At 40.0% G+C, this 25,914-nt stretch overlaps 1 protein-coding gene across 2 annotated transcripts in view; it reads right to left on the bottom strand.

Moving 5' to 3' along the window:
* MELTF (melanotransferrin) overlaps positions 1-25,914 on the bottom strand; it is a 592,427-nt gene that overhangs the window by 36,325 nt on the left and 530,188 nt on the right. Inside the window, exon 9 of one of the 2 annotated variants that reach the window (XM_044070716.1) lies at positions 12,996-14,721. The exons of the other annotated variant lie outside the window; for it this stretch is intronic. Within the exon in view, the coding sequence (XP_043926651.1) occupies positions 14,657-14,721 (65 nt within the window). The 3' untranslated portion in view covers positions 12,996-14,656. Of the gene's footprint in view, positions 1-12,995; positions 14,722-25,914 lie in introns of those variants that run through there. 2 annotated transcript variants of the gene reach the window in all.

Here is a 25,914-nt window from a genome sequence, read left to right as displayed (position 1 = left end):
ATCTTTGTTTCTGCCATTTACCTGTGCTGTTGCACTGTGAGCACATATTTTATGTCTTGCCTTTTCTCAAATCAGAAAAGGATTTGGTAACCGTAATCTCTCTCTTTGTACCCCTTGTCTTCCATAAGGTATATTGCCCTGGTAGCCTTTTTGTACCTTCTCAACTCACTTTGAATCCTTAACTTGTATAAACAAATGCATGGACCGAGCCATCTCAAGTAAAACCAAGACCAACTCTTCAAAAAAGAGGAAGCCAGTCTGGTGGACCCCAGCTATAAATAAACTTTACAACAGAAGGAGGAAACTCCTGCAAGATAGAACAAAATCCCAAAATAAGAAGGCATCTCTGATTAACATCAGTAAAAAACTGTGCTCCCTCATTAAATCATCCAAGGCCAACTTCGAAAGGAAAATAGCCAATGACTCTAAGGATAACCACAAGGCCTTCTTTAACTATGTCAAGAGTCTAGGGGCAAACTGTCAGATATGCTCCGAGTTAGTGTATAATGGCCATAAATACACTGAACCAACCAACATTGCCAACATCCTGGCTGACAAGTTCAGTGCAAACTTCACCCCTCCCTCTCCACCAAAGGGGCTAGCACCCATCCCAGAAGAATGTGGCGCTCCAGATATCTCAGACACACAAGTAAAGACAGCCCTTGCACAGGCCAAAAACACAGCATCAATGGGACCAGATGCTATCCTAGGTTGTGTCTTACTTGAGCTTCAAATTGAACTAACCCCCCCCATCTCAAATCACTATTCAAACTCAGCCTCTCTACAGGCTATGTACCCAAAGAATGGCGTACAGCAGCAGTCCTACCACTCCACAAAGGTGGTGCCACAACTGACCCTGGGAACTATCACCCTATAAGATTGACTAGCTTGGTCTGCAAAGCCATGGATCGCATTATCATGGAGCTCATTAACAGGGACATTGGGAACCTTCAGACACTTCGGCTTTGTTAAAGGCAGATCTTGCCTCCTGAACTTGGTCGACTTCTTTGAAACAGTCACCAAGGCCATAGATGAAGGGAAGGTGGTCCACACAGCATATCTGGACCTCGCTAAGGCGTTTGACACCAACCCACACTCAGGAATCATAGACAAACTCACCAGCTTAAATATTAACCCCTATGTCACGAGATGGGTTGCCAATTGGCTCTCAGACAGAACCCACACGGTAAGAGTGGCAGGCGCCATGTCTGACTCTAAGCCAGTCACAAGAGGAGTCTCACAGGGCTCAGTCCTGGGACCCCTCCTGTTCGGTATATATTTCTCCGAAGTACAGGCAAAGGCGGAGGGACTGTGGCTAACCAAGTTCGCAGATGACTGTAAATTGGGTGCAATAATTGACTCTCCAGCTGACACAGACATCCTGCAAAAGGGTCTCACAGAGACAAACACCTGGTGTCAAAGTCACGGCCTCAAGCTAAATACCAAAAAATGCATAGTAATCCCATTTGGGAAAAACAAAGTACCTACAAACTACCACATAGATGGGAATCCACTAAGTATAGAAGAAGTAATTAGGGACCTGGGTACCCAAGTAGATAGCATGCTCTCCTTTGATAACCACATAGCCAAAACGGTCAGGAAATCCTTCTATGTGGCACACCTGATCACAAAGGGTTTCTCATCTAGATCCAAGGAGGTGATTGTGCCCCTTTACTCCTCACTCATTAGGCCCATAATAGAGTACAATGCCCCATTTGGGATGTACCTCACTAGACACCTGCAACAACTAGAAAGACCACAGAAGTACCTCACTAAGAGGATTAAGGGCCTTAAACAATTACCCTATGAAGCACGACTAAAAAAGCTCCAGCTCTTCTCAGTCACTTACCGTCTTCTCAGAGGTGACCTATGTCTGACCTATAGGGTCATGCCAAACCCTGAACTAATGGACATGCTTCACCTCAAAAAACGAGATCCCTCAGAATCACTCGTTCTAGCGACTTGAACCTATGTACAACAATAAACAGGACATGCTGGAGGGATAGATTCCTGTCCCAGCGACTCCCCTCACTCTGGAATAGAATCCCAATCCATATTCGACAGAGCTCCTCTCTGACCCTTTTCAAGAGAAATCTTGATGAGTGCATGGGTAGTCGTAAGTTCTACCCTGGGATCACTTCAGGAGCCCTGTTGACAGAGGCCCAGATTACTAATCTAATGGGGAGGCGAAAGCCATCACTCTGTGGCTAGGCTTATAAATGCCCATGGGCAGATAGCCTAGTACTTACCTATGAACCTATGAACCTAAAAGAACCAAATACAAAATTCCTGGTGGGGCCTAACCAGGGATCTACAGATGGGTAATAATAATAATCATAACTTATCTGCTCCTAGAGTCTGCTTCACTAAGAATGCAACCCAGGATCTTATTGGTATTGTCGGCCTGGTTGTTAATTTCTGCTGTTCTTACTGCACCAAAGTCATTTTGTTATCAATCCTATTTAGGGTGACTCTTTCACTCTTTGTAGCTGGTGTTCCACCTTGGGATTATGAGAGCTCAGGTGAAGATGTTTATCCTTACCTTCATTAAAAATGAGGTGCCACTTGGTGCACACTTGTGTGTCTCTCCACATTGCTTTGAAGGCTTGTATCCCCAGACTTCATTTCCCAATGTATCCTAGAGACGTACAGAGCTAGGTTGGTACTGCTGTCAGCAACATGGCGTGTGACATACAGATTCTGAAGTGCACTGGTTGGGGACCACTGACCTTTGTAAAATCCCACTCACACTGCTTTTTCCTTAGAGAGGAGTCCATTAACTATTTTACTTTGTTCTTCAAGCATTTCACATACTTTTTATAGAACTTTATTTTAACAACTATAGTATTCAGTCATTACTAATTCTGTGGTTACCTGCTTAATATAATTTGGGCTCTTAGGGAAGCTACAGAAATTCAGGATAAGGGGAGAGACAGGAACTGACTATTCAGTGGGTGCAAGGCAATAATGCTTTTCCCAGGTGGAACACCTTGTGTCCTTTGCATTATACTGACATCTGTTTCTTTCTTAGCCTACTTCTTCTAAATGTTATTGTTTTAGAACTTGTAAGGTGTGAAGTCTCCTCATATTCTCTTCATATTGGTAAGTGTTAGAAAAATATGTAACAGTAATATGCATGCTTAGTGCATTCGAGATTTAAAAGGGTTAATACATTTATTCTGTTCACACTGCATGAATCTGCACAGCTATTAGAAACTTAACAAGAAGCATTCTATTTCTGCTAATGTCATGAAAATAACAAGAAGTAATTCATTTCTGCTAATGTCATGAAACTTAACAAAGGGATATTCATTTCTGCTTATGCCATGAGAAAACATGCAGCTGCTAGAAGCTATTGATAAAGAAAACAATAAATGCTTGAAAGTTTAAACCGCAGTCAGCATTACTTGTACTAAAGCTAGAAATGTACCTTGAATCTAGATGAAATGTAACACCTGTATAAGAACAGTACAATAGAAGAATTGAAATGTTGAAATAAACTGACATAAACCCAAGGCCAAGTTGTTTTTCTCAAAATGTTTTGCAGAACAGCAGATATTTTAAACTTGGTCAGCAATAAGTCTAGCAACATTTTCTGTAGAATATACAGAAAGCTGTGTCTAACTACATCAGCAATAGAATGTAACATTTTCTGTATGACAGGAAGAGAACTGTATAAGTATAACCTACTAATCATTAATGACTCAGACAAATCCTGTGCCTACATGCTTTGTCTCCTTGCTGCAAGTAATAAAGGGTGCCTTGCTTGAACCTAACGTGAATTGGTCTTTGAAGTTTTTTCCTTTGACAGTAAGTTTGTTTAACATAACACAGTATTGACAGTTTCACACTTATATGTACTGTATATGCCCCCAAGTCAAGAAACACATTGTAAAAGGTAGTCTTTTGAGACTATTTGTCTTCCACTGTCAGACAGATTCACAGACATAAGAGGGAATGACCTTACTCTCTAATAATTCAACAAACAACAAGGTTAACTGTATGATCAGGTCTGTAATCCTTACTGACTAGAAATTAGACCAAAACAACACACAGAAGGGAGAGTATACTGAAATAGCTAGCAGTTCAGCAGTGGCAAGGACATTTGAAAATGGAGTGGCATAACACCAGTTTCCCACACGGTATGCATAAAATGGTGCATAGCAAAGGGGAGACATGCATTATGCTCAGCCAGTGGCCTTTCTGACTACATAAAAATACAAACCAGGTGACAATGGTATCTGCAGTACAAACACATTTATAGTAGTGCTACAAGAGTTCACCCTAAAGAAAGATATAGGATTCTTTCTCATATATTACCTAAAGCTCTTCTCACTTTAAAATTACCTGTTAATTCAGTCTGTTTTGTCTTTTTCTGAAAAGCGGTAGGGCTCTGTTGTTAGTACATGACTCATTATGGCAGCAGTTTAATTTATCATTAGTAACCAAGACCACAAAATAAATTTTCCACTCTTTTTATCTTTCAGCTGTCTTTTACTACATTGGCCACTGCATCTCCCAACGCTATGCAGTATTTTGGTGATTAGGTGCATCTCGGACAGAAATTTCCAGTTTGAATGGTGTTGACACTCATGGTTTTCTTGTTAATCTTCACTTAACAGGATTACATGCACCTCCTCATCTTTAATTACTGAATGTTCACACTAGTTGCGGTCTGATTGCTTACCATTCCTTTTTTTGTTCCTACATTAAAAAATTGCTAGTACCACAAACTAAACACATCCATAGAATCATACAAGTCTTCTGTTTAAATAAACTACATTGTTTATTTTATTGGTTATTTAGTTACATTTTGCTGACTGGATTAGCCCACACAGGCAGAACCCATTTCCACAGAGCATTTGGGAAGAAAAGCTTCCAACATTACACAAAACGTTAATCAAAAAGTCATGTTCTACATACATTCCACATAAGTATGCAATGCAAAATGTTGCACACAGATAAAAATATTTATAACAGTAAATAACCAAATTGCAGATAAAGTCCATGAAATAGTCTAACGCAAAACAAGATACTAAGATAAGGGGTTGGTGATGATAGAACGGTTAAAGTGTTTACTTCACACACATAAGGTACAGGGTTTGATTCTCACTTCTGAGGGAAATTGGCTAGGCTTAAAATGGTCTACAAAGGCAGCTAGCTTAGTACTTACCTGTGAAGCTATGAACATGTAAAAGATAAAACAGTGATGTTGGCTACACACCCATAAGAACTGAAAGTGAGGTAACAGTTGATTACTGGAGCATGCGTAAATATAAGGAGAGAGCAGTAGCCAAGTATTGCAAGATACGAAGAAAAGAGCTCGGTAACATTCACACCATTTTGCAGCTTGGGCATTCATAAATACATGCTAAGTAGACAGACAGACATATATATATACTCACATGGCTTTTATAAGACTAAGCATATTGAGTAAAATAACATTTATCCTTCTGCAAAAGGAAACCTTCAGCTTACTTGTTTACCATACAATGCAGAAACACTGACAATGCCACTCTTGTAGGAATATGGTAACAGGAAATTTATATAAACCAGTATGAGTTATGCACCTCCTCCCTGGAAGAAATGAACAGAGACCTGATACTGTTAGCAACATGGAATCAAACAGCACCAGGCTCACTAGAGGGGTATCACAGGGCATATGACTTGGTTTGGAATTTCTTGTACTTTCCACTATTCTCACCTAGTGGAGACCATGTAGTTGTACTTGCCTAATCATGTCCATCAGGCCTCTGCAGGGGATTTACAGGTGTTTGCTTCTTTGTGTGGATGACATAATTTATGTGTAGCCCCTTATGGAAGGAAAATATAAAATAGAGGTCCTATAGATAAAGGCTTCCTCAAGGGTTCCAGCTTAAAACTAAAGCCACCAATGAAGGAGTAAAGATACACAACTTGTATTTCACTTGGGGTCTGGCAGTAGGTCCTACCCCCACACCTTTTAATTACAATTTGCAGAGATATAACCAGACATCACTGAGGAAGTCATTCTAGATAAGGTGATTGGTTGTCAGAATTGCCTAGGGTACAGTAGCATTCAATATGTACTAGAAAATATGGTCATACGTGTCAGCAAATCGAGGAAAATTGGAAACTGTGGTTATAAAAATTCATCCATCTATTCATCTGCTTTTAATCTTTGATTTATCCAAGTTCAGTGTTACAGGGAGCTATAGCCTGTAGTAGAAAGCAAAGGCAATAAAGAGGGGAAGCATCCTGGATAAGATGCCAGTCCATCACAAAACACATGCACACTAAGTTCATACACAGCTTATCTACACATTAGTCCGTGTTATGTGTGGAGAAAAAACACAGACACAGGGTGCTCATCCAGATGCTACACAGAAGAAGCCCTGACAGGAAACAAAAATGAAGAACAAAAACATTGTGAAGCCGCAGTGCTAATTGGCACTTATGCCACCAGAATTAAAAGCCTTCCAGCAAAAAACAAATAAAAACTTACAGCTAATTTGTTAGGACAATGCATACTAAGGACAGTGCATATTAAGTTATATGGTGTGTGTGTGTATATATATATATATATATATATATATATATATATATATATATATGTGTGTGTGTGTGTGTGTGAGTGAGATGTTCTAGATATATAGATTTATACATGTATACACACACACACACACACACACACACACACACACACACACACACACACACACACACACACACACACATGGTTTCCATTGGGTCTATATTACCCTATCAAATGGTAACAATCTCGATTTCTCATATGAGTGAAAATACAGGTAAAAGAAGTTTTTTGGGGGTTGCGGTACAGTGAGGATTGGAATATTTGCCCTTTCCTCACTGAAGTGCGACCTCGGAGTTGGAATATATATTTAGCGGGGGGTGTGGGGGGCACGCAACACCCCATAATAGCAAGTTTGTTTACCTGCATTTTCGCTCATATGAGCATTTGAGATTTTTACCATTCGATATGGTAATATACATCCATTTCCATTACATACCTAATAGAACTAAGATGCTCTCCTCAAGAAAAAGGAAGCCAATCTGGTGGTTCCCTGCCATAAACAAACTCTACACCAATGCACTGTCTGAACACGTACACAAATGCATGGATCTCGCCATACCCAATAGAACCAAGATGCTCTCCTCCAAAAAAAGGAAGGCAATCTGCTGGTCCCCTGCCATAAACAAATTCTACAACAGAAGGGGGAAAACTGATGCGGAATAAGGTGAAGTCCCAAGACTGGAAAAACTCCCTTATCAGCCTCAACAAAAGGTTGAGATCCCTCATCAAATCCCCTAAAACTAGCTATGAAAACAGAATTGCAGCAGATAGTAAAGACAACCACAAGGCCTTCTATAGTTATGTAAAGAATCTCCATGGCAATACCCAGATTTGCTCTGAGCTACTGCACAATGGTACTTCCTATAATGAGCCAATAGATATTGCAAATATACTGGCAGACAGATTCAGTGCTAACTTTACCCCTCTCACCCCCCCCCCCAAAGGACCAATCACAATACCAGTAGATTGCCAGGCACCCAGTATTACTGCTGCACAGATTAAAACAGCACTGTCCAGGGCCAAGAATGCAGCTTCTATGGGACCTGACAGTATCCCTGGCTGTGTTCTGCATGAACTACAGAGTGAACTGGCACCTCACCTGTGTGCCCTGTTTAATCACAGCCTCACCTCAGGCTTTGTCCCTACAGAATGGTGCACTGCTACAGTCATCCCTCTCCACAAAGTAGGAGCAACTACAGACCCCATGAACTATCGCCCCATTAGCCTGACGAGTCTGATATGCAGAGCTATGGAACGCATCATCATGGACCTAATAAACAAGGATATAAGGAATCTCCAAACTCTGGATCCTACACAGTTTGGTTTTGTGAAGGGTATATCATGCCTTCTCAACCTGGTCGACTTCTTTGAGTCAGACACCAGAGCTGTGGATGAAGGTAAGGTGGTTCTTACAGCCTACCTTGATCTGGCCAAGGCCTTTGATACCATTCCACACTCAGGAATCATAGAAAAACTTACTAAGCTGGGCATCAACCCCTATATATCTAGGTGGGTTGCAAACTGGCTCACAGATAGAACCCACAGTGTGAACGTAGCTGACTCCAAGTCAGACTGCCGACCAGTCATGAGTGGAGTCCCACAGGGATTGGTCCTGGGTCCCCTCCTGTTTGGCATCTACTTCTCTGAAGTCCAGGCCAACACGAAGGGACTCCGGTTGACAAAGTTTGCAGATGATTGCAAGTTGGGAGCTATTATTTACTCCCCAAGTGATGTTGACATTTTACAGTAAGGCCTCAATGAGACCAATGACTGGTGTCAGAACCCTGGCCTTAAGCTCAATGCCAAAAAATGTGTCTTCATCCCCTTTGGGAAAAACCCAGTTCCCTTGAATTACCACATTGATGGTAGTCCACTGACCACAGAAGACGTTATAAGAGATCTGGGAACACAAGTTGACAGCAGCTTCTCTTTTGACCACCATGTTGCTACTGTGGTCAGAAATGCCTTCTATGTGGCACAACTCATTACTAAGGGTTTTGTATCCAGGAAGAAAGAGGTCATTGTCTCCCTCTACTCTTCCCTCATTAGGCCAGTCATCGAATACAATGCCCCATTTGGCATGTATCTCACTAGACACCTGTAACAACTGGAGAGACCACAAAAGACACTAGTCCTATATGGACAGACTCAAAAAAACAACTATTATCTGTCTCATATTGCCTACTTAGAGGCGATCTCTGCTTGACTTACAAAGCCATGTCTGACCCAGCTCTGTTAGAAATGCTACATCTAAAGAAATCTCAATCCCTCCGCACCACATGCTCCAGAGACCTCAACCTCATTACCACAATCAACAGAACATGCTGGAGGGACAGGTTCATAACCCAGAGACTGACCAAGCAGAGCCCCTCACTGGCCCCCTTCAAGAGAAATCTTGATGAGTAGATGAGAAATAGAAAATTCACCCCAGAGATCACTCCAGTGGCTCTACTCGACAGAGACACTAGGAACTAAGGTTGGGTGGCATGATGCCAGGGTAATCCTATGGGCTAGGCTTGTAAAGGCTCCAGGGCCATTAGCCTAGTACACACCTATGAACCTATCAACCTCTGAACCTATATGATATTTTAAAACCCTCTCTAAATTTGTCTGAGCTCAAAGTAAACAAAAGACTAAAGGTGTTGTACTTGACTATCAGCCAACATATTCCTCTGTAAAGGATTATTCTTACCTATGGAAACACATAAAAAAATGAGACGTCTGGATATTTAGATAGGTGCTGAAATCAAAATAGTGGCCAGAGAAATGTAGCAAGACATAAAACTGAAAGTAATAAATAAAATAAGATCAGGAAAAAATGTCCATGTTTAAGGACAGCAAAATTCAGGTTATAAAAATGTTTCTGGTACCACTGGTGCTTTATGAAGGACAGATGTATTCTTTTATCAGCCAGAAGAGAAGAACTGGGGGGAAATTAAAAAGAAATTAAGGACTTTATCTGGGAAGGGAAAATATCTAAAGTTAACTGAAATACACGGATACTGGCCATAGACCAAGAAGGATTTCAATTTTCAGTTTTGAAAACTTAGTTTACAGCTATGGAGGTAAGACTAATGTATCAAGCACAAACTGAAAATGATACCTCAGGGTGGAAAACTATGATGAATGAGAATGGAGAGAATAAAACAGAAAAGCTTGCATAACCTCCTGGGCAGAATTTGAAAAGGAAGATACAACTAAGCATGCAGAACATTGCATATTTAGAGCTATGCAAACCACATTAAAAAAAGTTACAGGATTGGAAAAGAACTATAATGCTAATTTGACTTAAAGCACAAAGGATGGGTTCCAAGATGGCTACACACTGATCAACAGCTTAATTTCAGCTCTTCCAGTGTAAAAAAAAAAAAAAAAAAGAAAAGAAAAGAATGATAGATAAGGGCCAGTAATTCTGCCTGTTTTAGTAAAACTCAATTACTGGCTAGTAAGTACAATGCCTGGATGTTTACAAAGAAGGCAATTAGAGAACCTGAAAGAAAATCAGCTAGAAAAGGTGAAGAGAAAACAATGACTGGGAAGAATCCTGCAGCTGATCAGTACAAAGCAGTTCAAACTCCAACTCTAAGATGGCTTCCAGAAATTTAGAGGCAAAAATAAAATGTGCTCAGAGCTGATTAAAATAAATGAAGGAGTGAATAAGTGAAGGAGTATATAAACAGAAATAACAAAAGGCTGGAAAATGGAGAAAGCTTTTAACAGCAATTCAGATGAACTGATAAAACTGCAAAAAATCAAAGGTTGAAATGAAGAAAAGGCTGGCTGAGTATGAGACTGTTTAAGAAGAACTGTTTAAAAAATGTTAGAATTAGAGGACAGAACACACACAGGAGCCAATTGTATTACATTTATGACAGCTTAGATAAGTAACTGGACTAGTATTTTACAGCAGGATTTATTAACTGAAAGAGCACATCATGCTCTAAACCTGGCCACAAGAAAGCAGCCTTGACCTGTATTAGAGAAGATGCAATCATACCAGTGAAAAGGTTGATCCTGACATGACTGTGGAAGAAGGCAATGTATTAAAATTGGAGAGTATTTCTAGAAAATGATTGACTGTACACTAGGCAGAAGAGAAGCACATTTATCTTAGCAATCAGGGAATGCTGAGAGGTAGGTGTATTCAGCTGTCTTCAGAATATTTTTTTTCATGGAGGATCATAGTTATTTTTGATGTAGAACAGGTAAGAAGTTTGTCCAACAAAAAGTGAGACATCAAACAGAAGGGGGTTTTGTTTCTCTTTCTTCTGATAATAAAGCTCATAGAGAGGCTTTGTAAGTGAAACCTTTTCCAATGCTCCCAAGGAAAATATTTGAGAGACAGAAAAAAAGCACATGAGTTGACTAAATGAATCAGAATTACCTTGGACTTGAAGGTGTCTGGGGTTGGGAGATGGAGCGGAACAGGAAGAAGACCAGCAACGCTGAAATTAGTGAATAAATATGAGACTATAAAGCATCAGTCATATTTGTGAAATATAACTTTACAAGAAAAAGTGGCTGAGAAAGATTAGTTTTTTTGTTGACTTTGTTAAACTTGTTGAGGTACTGACAGGCTTATACCAAACATTATGTCATTAATGTTGGAAAGGTCGCTAAAAGGAAATGACAAAGAAAATGGAAAAAAAAGTAACTGTGAAGAAAACATTTTTTTCTTAACAGTATTTGTATAAAACATTTCAAGATATAAATTGCATGTTATATAGTAAAGCATTTTCAATGATTGTTGCATGTGCTAAAGATACTAAAGTAAAATAGTGTTTTTTTTTTTTTTTGTTTTAAAAAATGTAGGCATTACAATGTAAAATGAGAAGAAATGCTGAACAAAAGCATGTTTAAGTCAATAAGATGTAATCTTAGGGTTTTCAGGTAGGGGATGGGGACAAAGCAAAATGACAGTACTTAAAGTGATTGCTACCAGGGCTCTGATAGTGATAGAACAGGAAAAAACAGTAATGTTAGTGTTGTCATAGATGTTACTAGCAAGGGATGAGGATTACACTGGCATGCATTTATATTCCACTTAAACTGCTATTATGGAGATTAAGAAATTTTATGGAGAAATAATCACCTTTCAGCAGGGAATATTACTTACAGGTGGTGACTGAAACTTGATTTACAACAGTGACAATGTATCAGGGGGGATCTAGAAGAGAAAATATAACAAAAAAGGGTAGATTTCTGAAGTAATGCATAAAAATATTTGTTATGGAATAAGCAAATTCAGTTGTAGGAACTTGGAGAGAATTTAAATATTATTTCTCAAGGTACAATAACTGGGCTAGACTAGACAAAAATTATATTTCACAGGAACATGTACATTTAATCGAAAGCTTTGACATACATTCAATACCTATTTCAGATCATGCAGCAATAAAAACTAAGATAAAAATGCAGGGTAAAGAAGTAAAAATGAGAAATTGGTGCTTCCCCACCTACCTTTTAAAAAGAGAGGAATTTTAAGTAACTGGTAGTGGAAATTGTTCAAGTTATTAGGGAAGGCAGAAATTCCTTCAGAAGTTATAGCCAGTGAGTGGGATAAAATGAAAGTGGAGCTTAAAAATGGGGTAGAAATAAAAGAAGAAGAGATATGGTTAAGAAGTAATAAGAATTACTTAGAGGGGCTAATAAAGGTTAAAGCATTGCAGAATAAGGGGATTCTCACAGAAAAAGAAGAGGTGCAACTACAGAGTGCTAAAAGAGAAAATAAGGGAGCATCTGGATTATATGCATGAGTTTAGAACAATTGCTGTTAAACAACTGTTCTTGACAATAACTCCAGAGCACAAAAAATTCATAGCACAATGACTTAGGTAGCAGAAAGAAGAAACAGTTGTTACCAAACCTAGGGATCCTAAACAAGAAAAATAAAGACAGATCCTGCAGATGTATTAGAGGTAGTTCACAAATTTTATAAAAATTTGTATAAAGCAGAGGAATATGGAAATCATGAAAGAGCACAAATGGAAATATTTATGTAAGACTTAAGTATGCCAAAGTTAGAGGTACATGAGGGTCAAGAATTAAAAGTTAAGACAGGAGAAGATGACATAAAAATGGTGAAATATAATCAATCTGCAGGAAAGTCTTCAGGAATAGGCAGCATTCGTGTGGAAGTTTGGAAGCTAGGAGGGAAGAAAGTGGTAAAGATCTGGAAGGTTTTGTTTAGTAGTATTTTAAAAGGAGGGGAAGCACCAACATTGTGGAAAAAAGCTATTGTGGTTGTAATACCTAAATACAGTAATGATCTATCAGACCCTGCTTCATATAAGCCCATTTCAATATTAAACCATGGTTATAAAGTGTTTATTTCTATAATAACTAAAAGAATGGCAAAGCTGTTGCTAGAATTTATAGATATGGATCAATGAGGTTTTGTGGAGGGGAGGCAAACATCTGACAACATTAATAGAACAATGATGATCCAGAGGTAAGTGAATGTAAAAAAATATCACTGTTGTTGGTGGGTCTTGATGCAGTAAAAGCATTCAACATAGTAGGCTGGGAGTTTGAGTAGGGCAATGAAAGCATTTGCATTCCCTGATATTATAAGGTTAATTGGGAGGATATATGAAGGACTGGAGGCAAAACTTAAAGTGGGAGGGTTCCTGTCTGATAAGTTTGTTATAAACCTAAATATAATACTCATGGTACACACAATCTATACTACCTGAGACTTAAAACAAACAGTATACAATGTGCACCTGCTCATATTTAGGACTTTTTTGATGGACTCTCAAAAAAGAAGGGACTAGTCTCTGTAGGTGAGAGAAGAACATCTACCTTAAGTGTTTGGGGGCGGGTGTTTATGTAATTTGGGCTCTTGTTCATGACCATAACCAGAGAAGATCTGTAAACAGGCAAATGGATTGCTGCAGTAGCACAAGAATTGCAGGTGGCATGCCAGACTGAGCTCGTCACGAAACAAAATCTGAGTCATGGGGCAAAGTTCTCAGTTTACTGGTCATTTTTGTCCCCTTCCTCACCAGTGGTCATGACCTTCATGTAGTGACACAGAGAATGAGACCTGGATACAAATAACAGAAATGAGTCTACTTCATAGGGTTTCTACGTTAGAAAGACAAGCTGTAGAATCTGGGAGAATGTCAGAGGGAGTCCACTGCTCATCTGTGTTGAGAGGAGTCAGTATAGAATGTCTGGGCACCTATAGAAGATGCCCCACCCCGCACCTTCTTGGGGAAATGTACCAGGAAAAACTCACTGGGAAGATGCCCTGGATCAGGCCCAAGACATGTTGTAAGGATCCCAGAAGATGAGCTGGAGAATGTTTCTGGGCATAGAGAAGTCGGGCCTACACGGAGAAGTTGGGCCTACACAGATCGATGCTACTACTGTGACTTTCACTAAGACAAGTACTCTACAGATGGATGGATGGAAAGAGGGATGAATGGATGGATGGAGGGGTGGAAGGATTGTGGGTGGGTAAATATAAACTTCTGTGTCTTTTTCCTCCTACTCCAGTGTTATAAATAGCTCTAGTAAATGAATTGTAACAAACAATTAATTTACACTTCTGTGGTGCTTGATTTCTTATCACAGCATGATCATCACTTTGAGCAGCATACAAATGTACACACACAAGTTTATAATTTGCTGCAGGTGAGATGTCATCCGTATTTGAACCATATGGTCAACCACTGTAACAAATGTAGCAAGAAAATCAGTAGTAACAGAAAAGTAAGCCATCTGGTAGTTTTTCTACCTTAGTACCACAAATTGCTTAAAAACAAATAGTGTTATAATGACAGGAAACTATACATATAATGTTGGTTTTACATCAGAAGGATCAGTGGTGCAATGGTCATATTTTGAGTGTCTTGATTTTGCAAACAACATGCTATAAATACATGAAACTGTATTTTGTTTCTGTAAGCAGTGCACGGAAAGTGGAGATATTCATATTAAGTAATCAAACAACCATTTTAAGTTCCAGCATGGATTTCACTCCAGAATGTTCTTGTAGTTGATCAGTAGTTCAAATAATGTTCTTGTTTTCTTGTTCTGTTTGTCTTCAAATAAGCTGTATAGACATGTTCAAATTCACTGGCAGATGATTACAAGAAAGCCAATCAATACAAACAGTGCATTTGACAAGGAAAATGCACCTAAGGGGAGAAAGAATATAATTTATCAGTTAGACTGATTTATGAATGTATTGAAATATTTCTTCATTTATTAGAATATTAACAATAGAGCTAGGCTTACAGTAACCTAGACATAATTTGAATAAGGAAATGCATATCGACATTATATAACTTGAACCAGTGCACAGGAAATCTATGCACTACTTGCACCTTTCCACTACTGCAGTGTGTTAAGATTTGATGGCTTCTCCATTTCTTGGGTCAGAAACATTACCACTGTGAATGTTATGTATTTTGGATCATTGCATGAATTGTTTTTTCTATATGTGGTTAGTGGTGCTTCATAGCGTGAGCAGGGCAAAAGGATCCACACTATGCTTCCACCTTCCCACAGCTCACCTAAATGCAGGCCTCGCAGCTACAGTGTACCTGAGAAACTTGTAAAGTAAATGTTATATAGTGGACATTAGCTAGCCAAGTCATGCATCTTTGCTTACAGCCTAGTTCTAATTGATGGATGATAACACAAACCGTTATCTGTTATCCCAGTCAAGCAATTCAGTCCTTCTAAAAACACAAACACACTTGTACAACATGCGGTGTATGTATATATATATATATATATATATATATATATATATATATATATATATATATATATATAAACACACACACACACACACACACACACACACACACACACACACACACACACACACACATATGTACAAATGCACACGTGTATGCATTTATACACATACGTATTGAGTAATATCAATTTGCTGATAGTTGCTAATGACTGATTGCTGAGTCCATCTCAGGTAAAACCTGGAGAAGTAAGTGTACAAGAACAAAGGGGACATTCACAACTGTGGGCAGCACAGAGGTATCAAACTCCTGTCACACTACATGAACGTTCTGGAGAGGGTGACTGGTAAACGGATATGCAGAGTAGGGAAATTAAGATGGGAGATGGGCAGTTCGGATTCAGATCACGATGCAGCACAACTGACCCCATGTTTGCATTGAGACAGACAGCTGAGAAAAAGCTAGAGATGAGGAAAGAGTTCAACTGGGCATTCCTACACTTGGAGAAAGTATATGACAAAATCCCAAGAAAGCTGATTTGGCCAGTACTGTGGTGGTTTGAAGTCCCAAAAATATTGGTAGAATTAATGCAGGCTATGTACAAGGACCCGATGACTCAAGTACAAACAGTGTTTGGTCTCACAGAGAGGTTCCCAGTGTGAGAGGTTGTTCATTTGTTTTCAGCTCTGAGCCCACTGCTGTTCATACTGGTGATGGACTACATTAGCAAGCAGGCTGAAGGCGACAGATCAACAAAGTTACTGTATGCAGAAGATGTGGCATTACAGGCAGACTCTGAGCAAGAACTACTGCAAAGGATAGGAGAATGGAGTGCAAAATCGAAGGCACGTGGGATGAAACTAAGTACAGACAAGACAGTGGTAATGGCAGCAAACTGGACATCAGAAGAAGCTGAGAAGTGAGATAGAAGGGAAGACAGTAGAACAGGTTAATAGCTTCAAGTATCTGGGAAGAGTGGTTGAGGAAAAGGGAAGTCTGAATGAAGAGGTCAAAGCTAGAATTAGAGGGGCTGCAGCCAACTGGCATAGACTGTCAGTTGTAGTGTATGATGGAAGAATGCCAAAAAAGCTGAAAAGTTAGGTGTACAAAACAGTGGTGTGAAACCTGGGCAATGAAGGCAAAGCAGATGATAAAGCTAGAGGTGATGGAAATGAAGTGCCCAAGAAGAACAATACGGTGAGGGCATAAGAGCCGAAGCCAAAGTAGCTCCAATTACAGAAAAGATCAAAGAGAACAGATTATGTTGGTTCATGCACATATGCATAAAAGCAGAAGACAACCTGGTGAAGAAGATTTGGGACAGACAGGAAGAAGGTAAGAGGAAACAAGGGTGTCTGACAAAGAAATAGATTGTGAGAGAAGATCTGCGACAGTCAAGCATGAGTGCTGAAGAAAGCAGGAGTGTGCCACTGATTTGAGAGAGATGGCAACAGTTAACACGCCACCCCGACCCCATGTAGAAAATAGGAAAAAGTGGGTTGATGATGATGATGATGGAGACATTTACTTTGTTCCACTGATGGTAGAGTACTGACAGAGTGTCTACATTTTTTTATATTGCTTCTTTTTTTAAGAAAAGGGGTAGAAAGAAAACAGGAAAACTAGATGCTGTCACTTTGGAGGCAAAAAGTATGTTACTGTAAATATTTCATTATTTATTCTTCTAGAATTGCCACAAAAACATAATGCTGAAATGTTTGTTCGTTTGTTTGTTTTTTTGAGGTGATAAAGACCCTGTGGTATTTAGAGATACTAGTGCTGTCATGTCACTAGTGCCTTACTTGCTTCTGTAGTAATCAGGCTGTTAAGCATTTCAGAGTCTTGCACAAGTCATATTGAGCAAAACCTCATTAGCATCTCATTTGTGTGTCTCTGAATTAAACTTTAATTCAATGTTCCCACTTCAAGCTCACACCTGTGACGAGGGTCAGACAGATGGGCAAACACACACATGCAGCCTGATACAGACACAATCATGTCCCTCATCCGCTAAATACAAGAAATCTGGAAAAAGCCAAAAACAATGGGGGGGGGGTGAAGGACCAAAAGTGGGGGCAATTTTTAAATATCGCTCTTATAAACATAGAAAGTTGCTAGTATAACAGTATTTGTATTAGCATGCATTTCCCGAAGTTTATGAAGTCTAAAACTCAAACTTCAGTCATTATTTAGGATCTTCAATCCTCTGTAATTAGCCAGAAAACCACAAATTTTATGAGGAACAGATCAAAAATAGGAGGGAAGAATCTGAACATACTGTGAAAATCTGGACAGTTGAGAGCCAGTAATAAATGTTTACAGCACACTTTCAAGTGTCCCTAATTTTGCAGAATGTCCCTATTTTTGTCTTATATTTTTGGTCTGCTTCTCCAAACATTTGTGGTTTTCTGTCAAATCACTGAGGACTGCAGTCACTAAATGATTCCAGAGATTTGAGTTTCAGACTTCATATCCTTCACAAAATGCATGCTAGTGGAAAACCTGTTTATTTTATTTTATTTTATTTTTATTTTACATTTGATTACCGGGAAAGTCCGACTGGGCACGTCCTTTTTCAGCAGAAGCTCGGGGAAAAAAACTCCACATAAAAGACATAGTACAACAATATACAGAGTATGTTAAGCACAAATGTGAAGTGTCTAGGCAATTACATGATAATGTTAGACAAATAGATGATATACAAAGAATAAAAGAGGTTGAACTGCATGTCTGTTTCAGTGTAGATGGTACAGTCAATGCAGGATTCTTGTGAACAAACATATTTACAAACATTAGATATCATAACATATCTTACAACCATCATCAAACATACATTGATATAAGCTTAGTTTTATGATAAAACATTTACCATTTATTGCACATGTGGCAAAAGTAAGAATGAGTGAACAGGAAGATTCCTTGTGCCAGGTGGTGGGTAGACAGCAAAAGAGATGGAAGTAGTAATGATTGGTAAGCAGAGGTAGAGATAAGGGCATTGACCATAAGTCAATATATAGGTATATATAGATATATATATATATATATATATATATATATATATATATATATATATATATATATATATTTACCATCTTTTTTCCTCCCAAGAATGCTTCTCTTCAATTGCTAGGCCCATAGATCCCCACCTGTCTCCCCGTGCTTGTTCCATTTATGATTGGGGCCAGCAAGGATATCAGGGTATCCCAAGACAGCATCCCATCTGCAGTGAAAGTATTTTTTATTTATTCCTCACCCCTGCACCTGTCCAGTAACTTTCCAGGGATGTAGAGTGGGTGTCAACACTGGACCATCCCTCTTGTCTACAAGGGGCTGACATTGACAAGATACCCCCAAGTGGCAGTTCTTTGCAGTTATTTCCACAGAAAACCTTTACCTGGAGGTGTGTCCTGAGCCTGTGCTCCTCCACCTTCCTCCCTAGGAAGGGAATGGTCATCCTGCCTTGCCAGTGCCTCAGACACTCCAGACATTAACTGAATCTGCGTCACATGGACCATAGTCACATAAAAGCAATATTTCAAATCTTTTCTTAATTTTGAGCCCTTTGTTCACCCCACCTAGCCATTATTTTTGGGACCTTTATCTCTGATTCCTATGCCGAGAGATTGGGAGCTCTTGCTGCTCTGCTTCAAAATACCCTGAACTGCCAAATCTGCGTGTGGCATTATCAAGCAAGGCCATTGTACTGCTACTAGCCAGAACTGTCCTAACACTGTAACATCACAGTGGGCTTTGTATTCCTCCCTCATAACACACTGTTCAGACCTGCTAGATACAGGATTGTACAGTGTTGCATGTGGATCTTAATATCCCCTCTGTTTAGGCAAGCAAGCATGAACATTGCAAGGCTGGCTTTAGAGACAGTGTACAACAGTGACTTGCAGATTTGCGTAGTTTATAAACTTCGATTCTCCTTTTATGGTCATAGTTACTGAGCAGCTTGTCTTGTTTTGATTAGTTAAAAGAGATCAGTGTTATTTTTTCATGTCAAATCAGTTTATAATGCAAGAAACCCTAGTTCTTCAGATTTAATTTTTAAGGACAATGACTTTACTAATTCATCTGAGGTGAGTGTCAGTGCCAAAAGGAAAACAGATAATATCTAGAAAGTCTAGACAATTTCCCCTTTTTGTTAATGGCCTAGGTGATCTGAAATTTGGATCTTTGTCTAATATGTAGTTCCTTCACTGATTGCCTACTGATTGACCATATGAAAACTTCTGTAACAAACATTGTAAGTCGCCATCCGTAATGCCATAGTTCTCTCAGAAATATAAAACTAGATGTAAACAAAAAGGATGAGACTGAGAGCCACCATGAATAAAATCCACACTAAATGATTGTTTGGATATGATCACTAGCTTGGATTAAAAGATTCATTCTCTGGAGGTCATGTCTGAGGAATTCCTACTGTATGTTGTCCATTTACATGATTATGGTGTGGACTGGAATAAAAACGGCAGAAGAACAAAAAAAAAATCTGATTTTTTCAGATACCATCAAAAGTGCAGAATGTCAGCAATTTTCCACCCGTGCTCCTTTGTTTTTCTTTTAAGTAGCTAATTCAGTGGGAAGTGGGTACTAAGCCTCATTCATTTTCACCACTGGACTACTCCCTCATATGATAAATCTTCATAACATTTCTTATTTTTAGTCGTAAATCATTTTGAATATTTTTTGTACTATTGTGTCAGTTGATATATGAGGGAGTCTTCCTCAGGAGTGTAAGAATAGAATATTCCATTCTGTTACCTCCATCTATCACTGCTAGCCATAGCTCTCAACCTGCAGACTCTGAAAAGAGGAACAAAGGACACTGGAAAATAGGAGCATCCATCTACAAATCTGAACATCTAATTAGCATACATTTTGAGTACCAAATAGCACGTAACTCTCCTGCTTCCGGTAGGAAACTGCAGTTGTGTAAGATCTCACCATAGGATCATAGGAGATTACTAGGCTAATGGCCCTGGGGCCCTTACAAGCCTAGCCAAGAGTTTACTCTGAAAAAAAGAACCCTCAGTCAACACCTATCACCCCTGTCAATGAGGGACAAAGGTGGAACCCCTGAGACAAATTTGTGGTTTCCTATTCACTTATCAAGGTTGCGCTTGAAGAGGGTTAGAGAGGTACTCTGACATGTATGGGAAGTCTATTCCAGAGACGGCGCACCCTCTGGGAGACAAATCTATTTCTCCAGCAGGTTTTGTTGATGTCACATATTAGATTTAGGCCTATCGAATGGGTAATGCACAAGGAGTTAGACTTACTGATATGGAGCATCTCTAGTAGGGCAGGGTCTGATATTGCCTTGTAGGTGAGACACAGATAACCTCTGAGCAATCAGTATGATACCAAGTAGAGTGATAGTGATTTGAACCTCTGCACATACGGCATATGTTGGAGGCCATGGATTCTCTTTGTGAGGTATTACTATGGCCTTTCCAGTTGCTGCAGGTATTTGGAGAGGGCCTAATGATGGATGAGTACAGAGAGGTAATAACCTCCTTTTTTCTGGATGCAATCCTTTTAGTTATGAGATGAACCAAGTAAAAGGTTTTTCTGACCACTGCTTTTCTGACCACTGCTGCCACAAGATAATCGAATGTGAGATTGTCATCAACCTGAGTACCCAGGTCTCTCAGCACAGGTTGCGTGCTTAGGGGGTTGCTGTTGATGTGGTAATCAGTAGAGGCCATGTTTTTGCCAAATGGTATGATAACACATTTTTTTGCATTTAACTTAAGGCCATGACTTTGACACCAGTTATTTGTAGCTGTGAGACCCTGTATCAGTATGTTAACATCATTTGGGGATTCACTGACAGCACCCAACTTACAATCATCCATAAACTTGGTCAGCCACAGGCCCTTTGTCTTTGTCTGAAACTCTGAGAAGTAGATGCCAAACAGTAGGGGTCCCAGGACAGATCCCTGGGGAACACCACTAGTAACAGGTCTGCTGTCAGAGGTGGTGACACCTACTTTGACTTTGTGGGTTCTATCAGTAAGCCAGTTGGCCACCCACCTGATGAGATAGGGATTTATGCCAAGTTGTTTTAGCTTTTTGATGATGCCCGATTGGGGGATTGTGTCAAAGGCCTTGGCCAAGTGTAGGTAAGCTATATGTACTGAGTTTCCCTCATCCAGGACCTTGGTGACAGTCTCAAGGAAGTCAACCAGGTTCAATAGGCAAAATCTGCCTCTGACGAATCTGAATTGGGTGGGGACAAGTGCTTGGAGATTGCCTATGTCCTTGTTTATGAGATCCATAATAATATAGTCCACGGCTTTACAGATCAGACTTGTCAAGTTAATGGGGTGATAGTTTCCCGGGTCACTAGTGGCCCCACCTTTGTGCAAGGGGATGACAATGGCAGTTCACCACTCTTCTGGAATGAAGCCTGTAATTAGGCTGTGGTTGAATAGGGTGCTCAATGGTAAAGCTAGTTCTTGCTGGAGATGGTGTAGAAATTAGAATACAGCCTGGGATACTATTGGGTCGCATGGAAGCTGTGTTCTTTGCCTTGGATAGGATCTTTAACACTTGATCTACAGAGTTGTGAGGTGTGGGACAAGTATCAGGGATGTTGAATGGGCCTTTGGCGAGGGATGGGGGGGTGAAGTGTGCACTGAATCTATCAGCTAGCAGGTTATTTTAAGATTTTACGCAACTATCCTTCTATATCACTGCTGCAATATTCTTAATAGAAGGGAGAGTAAAAAAGATCAAGAAACGGGAGGTGGAAGATTTAGAAAAGCCCTCAACAAATCCAGATAAAATGGTTTAAGCAAAACCTGCCCTGGTCCAGAAACCATATCCAACTTATAATGTTTAGTAAAGGTATGCACTGAAGACCAAGTAGCAGCTTCAAGGATGGAATTGGTGTCCAACCCTTTGAAGAAGGCACCATAAGAGGCAACAGCCCTAGTGGAATGAGCTGTACCAGAAGCAGACAGAGATTTGCCATGAAAGGAATAAAAAAAAATGACCTTAGATATCCAGGAGAAGATGGTTTGCTTAGAAACTGCCAAACACAAATACCTGGGATGAAAGAAAACAAAAAGCTGATCAGACTTGCAAATAGTCCAAGTTTTATCCAAACAGTACCTGAGCTGTCTGTGTAAATCCAAGGTATGCAGGACCCTCTCACTAGCAGACTGAAGAGAAGGGAAAAAAGAAGGGAGTTGTAATGACTGATTCAATGACAACTTACTTACTACCCTGGGCATAAAAGAAGGATTAGTATGAAGGAACACCCTGTCCCTGTAAAAAAAACAAAAAAGGAGGAAAAGTAAAAAAAAAAAACAACCCCAATGGGGTACTTATCTAGTGTTACTAAATATTCAGTAGTACAGCAACAAGTAGTTCATGCCAACTCGCAAAAACAGCATTCAAACTGTCAGCAGAAGAAGTTCTAGGTAGCTGCATCTGTACATCCCTTTTATGCCCTACATTCTGTGCAGAGAGCATAAACGTGATGCATGACACATACAAGATCTTTTTTTAGGCTTTTTCATACTGGCCAAGCATTGGGCTGCCCCGGGTAGGGCATCCCTTCTATGAAGAATACTGCAACAGTGATAAAGGACATTGTAGGATACTAAGAAACATTTAAAAAAATGACAAAAGTGTTGGAAAAAATATAAGCAGATTATCAGAGACAGTGTAAAATCTGTAGACAATAATGAACTGTATAAAAAAATTCTAGCACACAGGTAATTTATTTTTGCTTCAGAAAAAGGGACTTGCAAGATGTGTGCCCTACGTCTTTAACTTGTTGCCATTAGCATGTTGGTCATGTGTGTTTTTTCTTGTGTACAAGACAGCTTCAAAACTCACATGTGATAAGGGAAATTCAGAAAATTGTGTGAATGGATAAATCATGCCTGAAAATAGGGACACACCTGCAAAAATAGGGACATCCTAAGTCAGGTCTGAAAATAGGAATGATCCTCCAAAATAGGGTCATTTGAGAGGTCTGCTGCTAGCCGCATGACTACCAGTCTTACCCCCATGACGCCAAGTGATTACAGTCAGAAAACAGAGAATAAAAACAATGCTGCACAAGAACATATGAATGTATACTTGGCCAACGTACAGCAAAGTCTAAGAGCAGCTGCTGTGACAAGGGCTGTACAAACACAGGGAATAGTGTTTGTGCAGTTAGTACCCACTGAGTAGGATTCCTTCACAGATAACTGGTAAAGTGAGTATAATACTGGGAAAGAATTCCAGACAGTATAAACACTTATTAGGAGTTCAGAGTCATAAATTCTTGAGGGGAAAAGTGAGAAGGTCAAACCCTACATCACTAAAGATGTAAAAGCTGCCTGAGTCTTGCAGTCTTGTGCAAGCTGTAGTTTCTGGTGAAAGTGAAGGTGTGAACTGATTACTAAGTGGCCCTGACACAAAATGCCTACGATGGAGACATTTAGGTGCATATTCTTGGTTGATTGATGTTTGACAGAAGCATTTTCCAATGGAAGGTGAGCCATATTATGTAAAAAGCCAATTCAGCTTGCAGTTAATATGGAGACAGTTTGTGCAGCAACTACCAGCCTCCACACTACAGAACAGTGGAGATGAACAAATGTGCATATTTCAGAACTCATGCACTCACTTCAGGTAGAACCTGAGCTGCTGGTGTACATTTGGGCTTGAAGTGTAAAGGGTTATATCTCCCTTGGTTTCTTCCTGAAGAAAGAAAACTAGGTGATAAATGAACTGCCTTAAGGGTACCACTTTTGGAAGGACACAAGGATTTAGTTCTGTGAGAAACCCAAGCTTTGTGAAAGACCATATGAGGTTCCCTACAAATGTGATGCTGAAGCTCCAAGATCCTGCAATAAAAGGTGATCGCTACAAAAAAACTGTTTCCATGAGGTGCATTTCAGAACTACCAGTCTCACATCATAAAATGGAGGTGGGGTAGGGGGCTGTTGAACAGGAACCTCACGTTACATGGAGGAAAGGATTTTTCAAAGAATAACAGAGGGGTGGAATGACTTTAAGAAACTATTTGATCACCTAGTGCTGGCTGCTGTCCTGCTTTTAACAAAGTCCTGATGGGCAGCAATGACCAGGTGCACTCTGGCACCTTGGCCATGGAATAACTGAGGACATAATCACAGATGGCAATGCAGGTTAGAAAAAACACATATTAAACAAGTGCAGAGGAACAGTATTATTATCTGCCCCGATAGAAAACATCTTCCACTCAGCAGAACATGTCCGATGAGTGGAAGTCATCCTAAATGGCTTCAATCATCTTGAAGTCCATGCTAGAAAAGCCAGTAGGATCAAGGTATCTTAATCAAGATTCATGCCTAAGGTGGTGCTGACTGTTACCTCAAACCTAGGACAATGTCCTAGAATACACTGGGATGTCTTCCTGGTCTGAAACTACACCCTTTGCCATGAAGATGCAACAAGGGTGAGTTGTGGTCTTTCTTATCTGAATATTAGATCTGAAATCAAAGGAAATGGTGTGCCTATATATGTCAATTTCCTCTGCTAATAGGGGGATAATATGTTCACCATTAATTCCGTCTTACCTTACTGTAAAGCTAGATGAGGGGAGGGTTGCATTCTCTGTGTGGCAACAGGCTGATCTATGTGCTGCTCCTTTCTACAAAGACCTTGACTAGACAATACTCCAAACTCCTCAGGTCCAAGAGATGACCAGAGGCGTGGCTCAAGGATCCTGCCAACATGTTCACCTAGAACCAAGACGCTCTCCTCCAAAAAAAGGAAGCCAAACTGGTGGTCCCCTGTCATAAACAAACTTTACAACAAAAGGAAGAAACTGTTGCAGAAAAGAGGAAAATCCCAGGATGCAAATCTCCCTTACCAGCCTCAGTAAGAAGGTGAGATCCCTCATAAAATCCTCCAAGCTAGTTACGAAAAAAAAACTGCCAAAGATTCCAAAGACAACCACAAGGCATTCTATAGCTATGTTAAGAATCTAAGTGGCAATGCTCAGATCTGCTCTGAGGCTCTGAGGTACAACAGAATGGCATTAAATATACTGATCCCAAGGATATTGCCAATATCCTGGCAGATTGATTCAGTGCCAACTTCACCCACCTCTCACCCACTAAAGGGGCCATCTCAATGCCGAAAGATTGACAAATTCTGGTAAAAACGGCCACACAGGTAAAAACACACTCTCCAAAGCTAAGAATACAGCACCCCATGGGACCAAATGACATCCTGGGCTGTGTACTACATGAACTACAAAATTAACTGGCACCTCACCTAAGTGTCATGTTTAATCATAGCCTCACCTCAGGCTTTGTGCCCACTGAGTAGTGCACAGCTACAGTTATCCCACTTCACAAGGAGGGATCCACCTTGGATCCTGGGAACTACCGCCCCATTAGTCTGACGAGCCTGATCTGCAAGGCCATGGAACGTATTACCATGGAACTTATAAACAAAGATACTGGCAACCTTCAAACAATGGGCCCCACCCAGTTTGGGTTCGTGAAGGGCTGATCCTGTCTCCTGAGCCTGATTGACTTCTTCAAATCAGTCTCTAGAGCTGTGGACAAGGGTAAGGTGGTACACACAGCATATGTGGACCTCACCAAGGCCTTTGAAACC

Source organism: Protopterus annectens, chromosome 4.part1 (genome assembly GCF_019279795.1).
Source record: "Protopterus annectens isolate FY-2018-M chromosome 4.part1, PAN1.0, whole genome shotgun sequence".
NCBI lineage: Eukaryota > Metazoa > Chordata > Ceratodontiformes > Protopteridae > Protopterus > Protopterus annectens.
The sequence above is the reverse complement of the archived record's forward strand: the minus strand, read 5'-3'. Positions and strand labels throughout refer to the sequence as shown.